Source organism: Perca flavescens, chromosome 21, assembly GCF_004354835.1.
Source record: "Perca flavescens isolate YP-PL-M2 chromosome 21, PFLA_1.0, whole genome shotgun sequence".
NCBI lineage: Eukaryota > Metazoa > Chordata > Actinopteri > Perciformes > Percidae > Perca > Perca flavescens.
The window spans coordinates 13,056,677-13,068,884 of record NC_041351.1 but is presented as its reverse complement, the minus strand read 5'-3'; the positions used below and the strand labels follow the sequence as shown (position 1 = coordinate 13,068,884).

At 39.2% G+C, this 12,208-nt stretch overlaps 1 protein-coding gene across 4 annotated transcripts; it reads left to right on the top strand.

Annotated features, from left to right (window-relative positions):
- Positions 1–266: 266 nt before the first annotated feature.
- Positions 267–3,283, top strand: LOC114547880 (60S ribosomal protein L19). Of its 4 annotated transcripts, none has more exons than XM_028567387.1 (7): positions 351–365; positions 744–831; positions 1,941–2,038; positions 2,137–2,259; positions 2,535–2,655; positions 2,767–2,877; positions 3,089–3,283. In XM_028567387.1, the coding sequence occupies exons 2-7, from the start codon at positions 824–826 to the stop codon at positions 3,213–3,215; spliced, it is 588 nt and encodes a 195-aa protein (XP_028423188.1). In that variant the 5' UTR covers positions 351–365; positions 744–823; the 3' UTR covers positions 3,216–3,283. The 4 variants fall into 4 exon arrangements, with proteins under 4 accessions (XP_028423189.1, XP_028423187.1, XP_028423188.1 ...); XM_028567385.1 differs by having other exon boundaries at positions 1,932–2,038; XM_028567388.1 differs by lacking the exon at positions 744–831 and having other exon boundaries at positions 267–365.
- Positions 3,284–12,208: the final 8,925 nt, after the last annotated feature.

Below are 12,208 nucleotides of genomic sequence, written 5' to 3'. Positions count from 1 at the left end.
CTCAAACAAAACAATAAAACAGCAAATTACATTAACACAAAGAACAAAGTTCTTGAAACATGGATGTGGTGCGTCCCCCAGTGGTCGATTATATAAATTATTGGAGCATACCACTGTGTTATGATGGGGGGAACAGATCAATATACTCAGAGTTACGTTTAAGGCATAATAGTAAACTATAGATGCAACATCAAATATTTCCTTTTAAAACTACATTTGAATACGCTCTGTCACTACCCAATCGGTAGCTATATTTACGATTTCTTGATACTGTCACAGTTGAGTAACCCATGGCGATATTTATAATGGTAGGGACTGAGGCGTTCTATTACGTTTCTTTCTACCAAGCTAGCAGCAGCCATGAGGTAAGCTAGCTAGACGTTTGACATTTAAATGTGTATTTTTATTCTAAGCAAACAATTTATAGGGTTGCAGCTTTGCAATGTAAGACAAGAGGGACGACTTGAACTCTGTTCGACTTTAAGTAAAGTCGCTTATTTCTACCAGAATGCATGTAGCATGGGGCCTATGTTGGTGAGCTAACCTAACGTTACGTGAGCTAAATTAACCAAGACATGTCATAACATGTCATGAAACACCACAGGTCCTTAGTGGCGAATCAGCTGGCAATAATATAGTTATTTAGCGTGTTTGTCGAACCAGCTGATCAATAATGTCCGTTAAATAAAATACAATGGCTATACTATTTTTGGGTTATTTTTCTTAATGTCATGCACTTTCAGCACCAGGGGACTCTCACAAATAAAAATACTGCACACTGGGAATCGCATGTATCAGTCTCTGCCATCTTCTATCAAACCTGATGAGCGAGTAAGTGGCAGCTGATCAGTTCAGTTCTTGCACCTTTTTTTATTAAACCAGTGAGCCCGTTATTTCGGTGTTGTAACTGGCAAATGTGTAACGTTACTTACAAAAAACAAACTCACTGGTTTAGAAAATAAGCTCAGGTATGACCTTTTTTGTAAGCATAATTACACAGGTACCTAAAAACAGTACTTGGACCGTTCTCTTAATACATATTGACTTCGACAGTCGGGTATGATTTAATTAATGCACTTGGCCATTCAACAACAAAGATTTACAGGGATAGTATACCTTGAATTAGGAATTATGAGAATACTTTTTTGTGTCTTGAAATGTGCCAATTAAAGGGGAACTATGCAGTTTTATTTATTTATTTATTTTTTTATATTTCTGAACAGCTTTGGAGTCATTGGAATGGTTATGATTTTTTTTTGGGTTGAATGGTGGTCGTCTCGCTTCCCCCTAGTGCCTGTGAGTGGAAAAACCACCCTTGCAACTTTTGGCAGCCTCAGCGTCAGGAAGTATCGCGTGATATCAGGTCTCGCGATGTAACGAATTGCTTCACGGCACTGCACACATACACGCCCCCATCCAGGAACCGGCTGGTAGCAATGGAGTTTTTCACACTATCGTCATAGCTAAGCCGCCAAAAAAAGAAGGAGAAAGCTACGAAAGCAGTATCGGAGGAACAGAGAAAGAGGAAAAGGCAGGCTGACCGAGCAAGTTTTTAGTGTTGCCAAATACCTATTCCGAAGCTGTAGGGGGAGCTCTATAGAGAAACCTGCGAAGAAATTGCCAAAACTGCATAGTGCCCCTTTTAAAGAAGCTCACGTTCCATTAACTTTGGCTTGCAGTAACAAAGTGTAGTTAGCTATAAAATGAACATGCTTTTAAGTTAAAATAGAAACTAAGGTATTCTCTCTGTGGATGATCATTTCAGTCAAGACAAGGAAACATCAATGCTGAGAGTTCTTTTGTGCAAGAAGTTCAAAATGTCACTACTACTACAATACACATCCCCCTTTCTTAAATTTAAAATTCATAGGTAATCTTAAAGGCCCCATAGCACTGTATGTATCTCATGTCCTGCAAAACTAATATGCCAGCATGCTCAGGCTCCAGAAGCGCTTGGCGTCCAGCGTGTTGCGCTGTGGCAAGAAGAAGGTGTGGCTGGACCCAAACGAGACCAATGAGATTGCCAACGCAAATTCTCGTGAGTTGTTTACTTTCCATTGAAGAGCTCTCTCTGTACATCTGTGTTGCATGGTCCCCAAAGGCCAGAATCTTTATTGCATTGTGTCTGTGCCACAGGCCAGCAGATCCGAAAACTGGTGAAGGATGGACTGATCATCAGAAAGCCTGTGACGGTTCATTCCCGTGCTCGCTGCCGCAAGAACACATTGGCACGCCGCAAGGGACGTCACATGGGTTACGGTGAGTAATGTCCCTTTTCCTTTCCTCGTCTTGTTGAAACATCACTTTAATTTGCTTTTAAGATTCTACATTGAATCCTGTGCTAGCATTATTTAGTTATGAGTCCTAGTAGTTGCTGAGTGGACAAATTGAAAGTAATCACTTTTGCATGTCATTGTTAATTTTTCAGAAAAATGCATACATTTGGCAACTGTGTGTTGAATCCTGCAAATGGCAGAAGTTTGGTAGTTTTTGATATGAACATAATGTGACACACTGCCATTTTTATTATTTAGGTAAGAGAAAGGGTACAGCCAATGCTCGTATGCCAGAGAAGTTGTCATGGATGCGGCGCATGAGAATCCTGCGTCGACTTCTTCGTCGCTACAGGGAGTCCAAGAAAATTGACAGGCACATGTAAGTGTGAATTTCAGCGCTCATTGCTGGTGAATAAACCATTGCCGTTTTTAATTCCAATTTCAGGAAGAGGCATCTGAGACACTGAGGTATTGTTTCTGTGTCCTCCAGGTACCACAGTCTCTATCTGAGGGCCAAGGGAAACGTCTTCAAAAACAAACGCATACTGATGGAGCACATCCACAAGCTGAAGGCAGATAAGGCTCGCAAGAAGCTTCTATCGTAAGTTGCTCTTTTTTATCGTTTTATTTTGAGATGTGTGGGGAGGATGTGAAAGATTTTCCTGCCATAGCTAAATAACTTTTTTATTTATTTGTTTAGCTTTTGTTCTTTCTGGAAGTGTCCATGTATAAGGACACTTTGTTTTCCCATTAGCTCAGTTTTACTGTCAAAATAATTTTTCCTCTGTCTCCACCTCCCTTTACCCACCCAGTGACCAGGCTGAGGCTCGCCGCTCCAAGACAAAGGAGGCCCGCAAACGCAGAGAAGAGCGTCTCTTGGCTAAGAAAGAAGAGATGATCAAGACATTGTCAAAGGAGGAGGAAGCTACAAAGAAGTGAATCTAAATGGAAAGTTTTTCTTGTAAGATTCCCATTTTTCTTGCTAATAAATTTGGATAAAGGAGTCATTGTTTGGTGATTATTGTCTGTCTGTCTTGGTGTTAAAAATGATTCATGAGGGGACACAAGGTAAAGTACAGGAGCACTGCTGTGGCTGTCATTCCTGTAGTTTAGTGATCTCACATCAAAAGCAGCAACTTCTGCGAGATGGCTTTTGTTATAAAACATTTCAGAATGTCAGTTATTTTGAGAGCATTTGGTCATAATTTATACCTGAATGAAATGGCGAGTCTTTAAAAATATTCTAATTTTGTTGGATATTTCAGCACTTCTATTTTAGACAAAACAAGTTTGTACAGTAATCACCCTTCATATGGCTATGAAACTACTATATTGCATTCTTGTTAGTGTTCTTAACAGTCCAGCAGGTGACAGCAGAGCACCAGTATAAAGTTATACTCCAACATCAGATGTCTACTGTACATTCATTTCAGTTATCCAGATGTTAAACACTTAAAAGATAGCTGAAAATTAATATTGGCTCTAATCTATTTTGACACTCATTTCAGAGGCTTCATCTGTTTCATGAACAGGATTCACTCACATTTTAGTTCTATAACCACACGGCACAGTTTCTGGGCAACAGAAACGATACAATACAAAAGAGATTTCTCATTTGTATTTATTGATTTTCAAAGATATGATTCTGACCATTGTCCAGCCACAGAAAAACCTAATTTGGTGTTTATCTTATATCCCAATATTAAGCTTCTGTATGTAATACAAGGAATTAATAGCAACAGTTTTGCCACTCTGAAATGCATTTTTTTTATAAAGCACTTTCAAAAACCTCTCTATATATATGGTTACTGCCTTGCTGAGGCAAGGACTTGAGTTTATAAATATGGTTTATTTATACTCATTTTATTTTGGACCTGCACTTTCTACCTATCGACCACTATTTTAATTAAACGTGGACCCTTCAAAGACCATCAAGCCAAGTTGGGGGCCTATGAATGCTGGTAGTGGGGCCCTGGGTGTGCCCACTCTGCCAATAGGGAGGGGTGGTGTTGTAGATGGGTGTAAGCAGCGTTACAACAATGTCACTGCACAAAGGATCCACTAAATTATGGGGTACAATTCCATAACAAAACCCTTAATTATCAGTGAAACCACTGATGCACCCCCTATTATCATGCTAAATATTATCTATATATATATATATATATATATATATATATATTTTAAAGTACTGCGTATTGGTCTATTCTGTATTTGCACTACATACTCTTAGTTGGTTACAGTATTTATACAGCTGATTGAACATGCAGCATCTGCCCATCACTGTTTAGGCATGATGTCTTACACAATTGTGTGCGTAAAAACAGGAATTGTCCGAATGTTTTCTTCAAATGCCTCAACACACACATTCTAGGACTTCCTCTGCCTGTGTGTGTTCGGTTGCCAGTCTTAATGTGTGTGTCGGTGTTGCATTTCATCCATGACTGATCAATTTCTAGCCAACTGTGTGAGCACTCATTTGGTATCGGTCACTTTGAATTCAGCTCGTGGTGATTGCAGTTGACATTAGTGCAAAACCTCAGAGAGAGGTGAAGAACACAGCAAACTTTGATTCCTCAGTGTGGACAATTGACTTCTTGTCTATTGCTGACATACAGATGCACCCAAATTATGTGCCTAAGTTGTATTAATAAATGATGTAGCTATTAATTAATAAATGATTTTCTTCATGAATTATTTTCTCTGCTTCGCTTTTCCTGGAGGCAAGTCACAAAGCCACAGACAACTCTTTCATACCTTGATACAAACATTGGCCACGCTCCAGCTTACAACCACTGTCAGCCGCATTAAACCTCAGCTGCTGACGCTCCAGTCATCAAGTCGTTTTCACTTCTTGCTTAGGCCTCGAAGGATTCCTTCTTGCGTGCTTCCTAGAGAAGGTGTGACTGAAGTGTCTGTAGATGCAGCCGTCGCTAACCAGGACAGACAGGCTGCTGTGTGTGTGTGTGGATATAAGAAAGACAGTTAGGGGGATTCTCCTCAGGGCGATTAAAACCAGATGATATTCAGCAATTCAGATCTGATGTGAGTGGCAGTGGTGTTTTAATGGCATGGATTTAAATTACCGTTTGCTGTGAATGCATATACTAATGCCATACTATAGTCAGGAATCTAGAAATACACAACTCACATGACGTTTCAGAACCTACTAAATTTTCTCCCACAACTTGCCCTGGAGAGTTCACTTCCGGTTCACTGGCAGGTGTTTTTCCAGTTTAAGTCTGGGTTGTAGTAGCTTCTGTTTGCAGATCATGCACCATCATGCATAAACAATAGGACACCCAAGCTTTAGAGGCTGGCAGTGAAGAACCCTCGTATTTAAAATCTGGGTTTCAAAGGCCATGAGGAGCTGGAATTTACACAGCATAATGCATGGGCTAACCTTGACATCCTGATTTAATTTTGATACACAGTGGCTTAACATGCTTTTACTAAAATGCCATTTAAATGTATGTCATCAATTCTAAATGGATCTGCTATATAAAGAAAGACAAAACCACCCATTTAAATAAATGGGAGATCTTGAGAGAGATGTCATGAGGATTGCTGAAGGAAAAAGCAGGTTTTGTGCAGCGAGGCCATTTTGTAGCTTGGTTAATGTTTTTCTTCATTACCAGGAGGCGCTCCTATTTCCTGAAGCGTGAGTCTTAATGGGATTAGATAAGGAGAGGGATATGAGATGAAATGAAGCAGCGCTCTTTATTACAGTTGGCCTTCGACCCAGGCAAAACCAATGGAGAACACTCAAGAGTTCAGGAGATCTTCAATAACAATTGAGATGTGGAGATTATGTTTAAAATATTAAAACAGTTATCTATCATCTGAAAGCATTACCCTGCACTTGGCACTTAGATGACCACCTTTGCATTGAGTGTTGGGCTGTGTCTCTACTTGGTGGTTTAATGAACCGTTGGCCATCATTAGGTATTAAGAGACCTTTGTGGAATCACAGGGGTCTTGGAGGAGAGATTGATAAATGTCAAGTTTAATGTGCATGGGAGCCCTAATCTTAACCTGGCAACACAGTCACCTGCATATAAAATGTCATTAACCTCATCCCTACCACACATTCGCCAATATTTATTTTCTCTTTTCTCACCTCTATTACTTAATTGCTTTGCTTTATATATGGAGATACTTAATACCACCATCAAATCACGGGAACAATTCAGGAGGTTTATTTATCATTCTCAATTTCATCTCTTCCAAGAGATGATTGAAAGAAGGATTAAAGGTCCCATGACATGGTGCTCTTTGGATGCTTTTATATAGACCTTAGTGGTCCCCTAATACTGTATCTGAAGTCTCTTTCCCGAAATTCAGCCCTGGTGCAGAATTACAGCCACTAGAGCCAGTCCCACAATGAGCTTTCCTTAGGATGTGCCATTTCTGTGTCTGTAGCTATTGAGGGAGGAGGAGAGATGGGGGGGGGGGGGCCTTGACCAACTGCCACTTTGCTCGTTTGAAAGCCATGATGTCTGAATGAATGACTGAATGAATGAATTGTATTGGTTGTAATCAAAGGGTAGGGTCAGAAGCTTCAGCTTATATAAGGCCCCCCCTTGTCACATTTTTAAAACAAATCAAAACATGCCTACATCTACCTACATACACACATACATACATATGAATGAATGAATGAATGAAAGTTTATTCAGTTACTGAACATAGAACGTAATATATGTACAGCAAATAGAAACAAAGGTGGTAACCGAAATACATACATAATACATACATACCTACATACATACATACCCACAGACATACAGACATAAATACACACCTACATATACCCATTAAGGGTCAGTGCTTATATACATTACAATACAATTGCCACCTTAAGGTAAATAATATCATTATTAATGATGACAACCATAATGGTAATGATGTTTATCATCATCAACATGATTATCCACCTTTGCACACAATAATATTACTCAATTTCTATACTATCTAGTATCATGTCTTTGAACCCTTTTTTAAATTTAAAAACATTCCCAATATGTTTTAATTCCCTTGGCAATGCGTTCCATAACTTCACGCCACAGACAGAAATGCACCTGCTTTTCATTACTGTGTTACAGGTAGGTTGTTTCCAATTAAGGTCGCCTCTGAGGGCGTAACCCCCTTCTCTTTCTCTAAACATGGTTTGAATGTTGGGAGGAAGTAGTCTCTCTCATGGGTGGGCCAAATTCTCTGGGTGGGCAAAGCAGAGAAAGGGGAGGTAACCTTGCTCCTTATGACCTCATAAGGAGCAGATTCCAGATCGGCCCACAGGGGCGCAGCACCAGACCCTGGGCCCTATGCATAGGCAGTCCTGATGGGCCCCCATGTTCCTCAACACCCCCCCCAAAAATAAAATAAAATAATCAGGCCTCTGCACACATGAATCTGTAGGCTTAGATGTTTATAGGGTAATAACTATTAACTGTAATGCTTAGAGTAGCCTGATAACACACATTTCAAACCTCCTTTGTCAACATTCTCTAGCCTACTTTACTGTGGTTACTCCTACATTTTGTTTGTTTTCTCTGTACCTTTACTTGCCAGCCTGTGTACTATGGTGTCTCTCTGATCATCTGTAAATTTATCTGGCCATAGTCCTGGATCCTCTGGCAAAAACTGGTCTGCACTGCTCTGCCTACTTTCCAGTTCCTCATTTCTCATTTCCACACTGTGCTCAGAGCAACACTCATGCTCCCTGCTGTCTTCGCTCCCATCATCCTCAATCACATCTTCTCTATCTTCTTTCTCTATGAAGGATACATTTGATATTAACCTCTTATCCTAATTGTAACCTAATATAATAAAACACACTAAGATGTTAGTGTTACTTAACACCTTTCAGTCAAAATGGCTAAACATGGTTTGCTTTAATTTTGATATTTGCTCACCTTGTCTCAAATCCAAAGAGGAGGATGAGGGATCTGTTGCTACTCCACTCCCTGGTGTGACACTTTCTGAAACTGAGACCACGTGTTTCACAATGTTTCTACTAAATCTGACATAACTATAATGTTGACATGATATGTATCTACCGATGAGCTACCAAGCCTGACAATGATTAGCCTATTATTGCTAATTATAGACATTATAGCATATTCATTTTTATATATATACATTTTTAATTAAAATTAAACATGTTTTAAATTAGGCTATTACAATGGTGTGTTGTATGCAAACAGTATTGTTATTGTAGTTTATTTATTTAGCCTTTAGCTCAAATTACATGTATAACCAAATTATCATTTTAAAGTGTATGTTCTGCTCTTTCAATGGGTTGTCTCAGTCCGTTTTTAGCACTAACAGTCGCGGAGATATTCAAGCAGTTTAGCACCATGGATTTCGTTGTTTAGTTTGTGCACCACCTCTCTTTGAAAAGAAGTCAGTTACCAATTGTTTCCCCTCATTTTGTTTTCTCTCCTCCTCCTCCTGTCTTTCCTTTCTTTTTTGGTAGCCTGATTTGGCTTTCTTTGAGAAAGACATTTCTACAGCAGAAGTTTGCACTCCACCAGACGCTCAACTGAACTAGCTCAACTGAACTAGCTAACATAAACAAAATGCGTGCAGATGGACTAAACCATTTGCCGCATTAGCAAGGGGTGGGTGATACCTTAGATAGTCTTTTTTGTATACAAAATTTAGTCAGTCAATCAACTAAGTTATTCAGCCAATACACTAACTTTAATTTAAATTTTAAATTGAAATAGGAAATGAAAATATCCAGGTAAAATAAAATATATTCCAGACTTTTTAAGGGCCCTCTCTCCCCTTGGGCCCTGGTAATCAGTATTGGTTTTACCCCCAGTCCAACGCCCCTGTCAGCCCATCTGAGCTTTCATTTTCTCAAAGGCAGAGCAGGATACCCAGGGCTCGGTTTACACCTATTGCCATTTCTAGTCACTGGGGGACCATAGGCAGGCTGGGGGAACGCATATTAACGTTAAAAAACCTCAAAGGGAAATTTTCCTGCCATGGGACCTTTAATAATGCTCAATGATATGGATCACAGATCTATCGGACAGAGAGTGCTGTCAGATCAAACCAGGTCTCACACTTTTACATTTATTACACCCAGACACTGCTCAGTGCGAAAATACATCTAAAACGAAGGAAATCAAGATAAATGTTGACACAACTACATAATTGCTATGATGGTCATGCATGGGTAAAATATTCTGAATTCCTGCATGGTTACAAGCCAAGTCAAGTAAAATCCAATCAAGAGCAGATCACTAGTAACCACATTTGATTAATGGATCAATATTCTTTGATTTTCTTCAACGCACGATATATTAGTTTGGATGCGACCTGGCTGTCCCATTCACAATGACATGTTGTTGCTTTGCTGTGTAGCCCTCCACCCTCTGCTCAGGGGTCTCATTTAACATTGGAATTTCACTCCTAAAAAGGCTGTTAAAGTGGTACAAATACAGTTGTCAGTTATGATTTGGAAATGTACTGCCACAGCTTACAGTAAGAGGAGACAGAGCTTAACAACAAACCAAGAAAAAGTAATAAATACAGCTATTAGTCAGTGGCAGATACAGCAGGAAACTAATGCTTCATTTAATATTAAATGAGTTATCTATGCTTATTCATCAATAACAGATTAAAATGCTAAATAAATCTGCTTTCTGCTGCATGATGAGATGATGATTAATTATCTCACTTTTAGCAAGAAGTGTGCAAAATCTAACTACTATATATAGTGTTTGGTTGAACAATGCAGAAGGAATTAAACCATTTTTAGAGTTTGATTCTATTACATTTACATGCATGTGTCGTTGAAATCTGGTCACATTTTGTATTTCCACTTGCACTATGCAGTGCAAACAGTTTCACCACTGTGTTCCATATAAATATCACAACAAAAGGGAAAAGAAAATTGTTTCCCCAGTATTTCACACAGTCTTCATCGTTCTGCTCTTCTGCTTCCTGTCCTCTTCTACCCCGTTTCTCAAAAGCTTGCACTTTCCTAAAAACATACCAAGCAAGGCGAGACTTATAACCAACTCTTTCCCTGTCTTGCTGATTCTTCAGTATGCTGAATATTCTTGCCTTTTTCATCTTTCCATTTGTCATATCAGAGTTGTTGACTTGAGTAGAAAAAAAGTAGCTTCAGCTGATAGCAAGCAAAGCTTCTTTAGCAAAACAGAACAGCCATTATCCTCTAATCCCTGCGCCTTGAAGGCAGAAACCCCAAAGTCTGTGACACACTTCAAATTGAATAGATTAGTTTAGCCTTTCGTCTTCATACCAGGGAAGGACATTTTAGAGGGTCCTTTGTGGGAATACGACTAAATTGAGGGCTTGACTGAATTGAGCCCATCATAAGGAAAACAATAGACTGCTGGTATAGTGTAGTGTATAGTGTGTCTGCATATATTTATATATTGGCAGAGAAAAGAGCTGAGGCGGAGTAACGTTAGCTGAAAAATTTATATCTTCAGATCCAGAAATGCACCGTAATATGAGCCGAGGGGGGAGAGAGCACAAAGAAAACCTATTCGGTGGATTTCAAATCCTTTTCTTAGCGACTTAATGGATTTTGAAGTTTGCTTTCAAGATTTTAGAGCATGTTGGATTGGGAAACCATTTAAGGGCAGTGAGGGCTGAAGTTGTGGAGGTGAAGCATAAAGAGGATCTGATCTGAGAGTAAAGACCTTCTGTTTAGTCTACAGTTGATCGGAGTTTCTCCTGTATATTGCCCTAGAAAGCCAAACACATTGGTTAAGGACAACAATCTGACTTTTTGACCCTTGTTTTATCATATAAAAGATTATTATGCCTTACACGTGTTGTGTAACTTCTGATAAAATAGCATTCAGATTTCTGTAGTATACTCTGCTTTTGTAGGGCAGCATACATGAAAAGTCCTCACGATCATGATTATGTTGGCTTTATGCTACAGTATATCGTCCTCAGAGGGCAGTACAGTATTGTTTGCCAGATGGAGTAAATGTGCAACTACAAAGCAGTTAAGTAACTAGGAAACCAGGACAGTTACGTGACAAAAAAGTGTGTGTTTAGGATTAGGGAGATAGAAACTGTATTTAGACTGTGTTACTAATGCAAAGTAGCAGCTTAGTGTGGAGATAAATCACCGGAGGTCCTGCAGTCATTAACAAGCATGAACTAAGCAAACTAACCATTTTAAACCTTCTTGTTTTGGATGAAAGCAAGCTGGGAAACGTATACATTAATGTCCCTTAATTGTGCTGCTTGACCAACAATAAAATCAAGGCTACATAATGGTGAAAGGTTAAAGATGAAGAAGAAAAACACAAGTGGTCAGTACTGACGAAAGGGTATGCTGGGTGCCGGTGAAGTGCTGCAGAGTTTAATCCTGTTGCAGTGAGGAGCTGGGGAGTGAAAGCACAGAGAGCAGATGTGGAGGTGGGCTGGATCTGCAAGACTGGAACTTAATGTTGTGTTTTCATAAGGTGTTATGGGCCTAATTCAGAGAAAACATCTGTGATAACCCATGACACAACCATCTGGCATGCAGGCCAATGTCCTGGGTAGACGTTTACTCAGTTTATGATAGTTACAAACCAATATAGTAGTAGCCTACTTTAAATACTCTAAAATATACATTTGACAATAGCAACTTCCATTTCCATAAGTTCCAATTTCTTTGATTGGACACTCTAATTTGTGGGATAAATGCTGTCTTATGTTTTTGTATTTATGGTGGTAAAAGAGGAGATTGTTTTTTTTTTTATAAATGTTTTATCTATAAGACAATGCTTTTTTATGATAGAAAGATTATTTTGGAAACTGTTCAGGGGACGATGGTTTGAAGCTAATCTATCCTCATAAATAAAACTCTCTTGATCTCTTTTTACTGTGTGTGAGAATAAACAGTAAATCACCCTGGGCCTCCCCTAAAAGAAGCATATGCCATT

Coding starts and splice junctions, on each gene's coding strand:
- LOC114547880 (XM_028567385.1), top strand. Junction 2,039..2,136: donor GATTGCCAACGCAAATTCTC/GTGAGTTGTTTA, acceptor TCTGTGCCACAG/GCCAGCAGATCCGAAAACTG. Junction 2,878..3,088: donor GCTCGCAAGAAGCTTCTATC/GTAAGTTGCTCT, acceptor TTACCCACCCAG/TGACCAGGCTGAGGCTCGCC.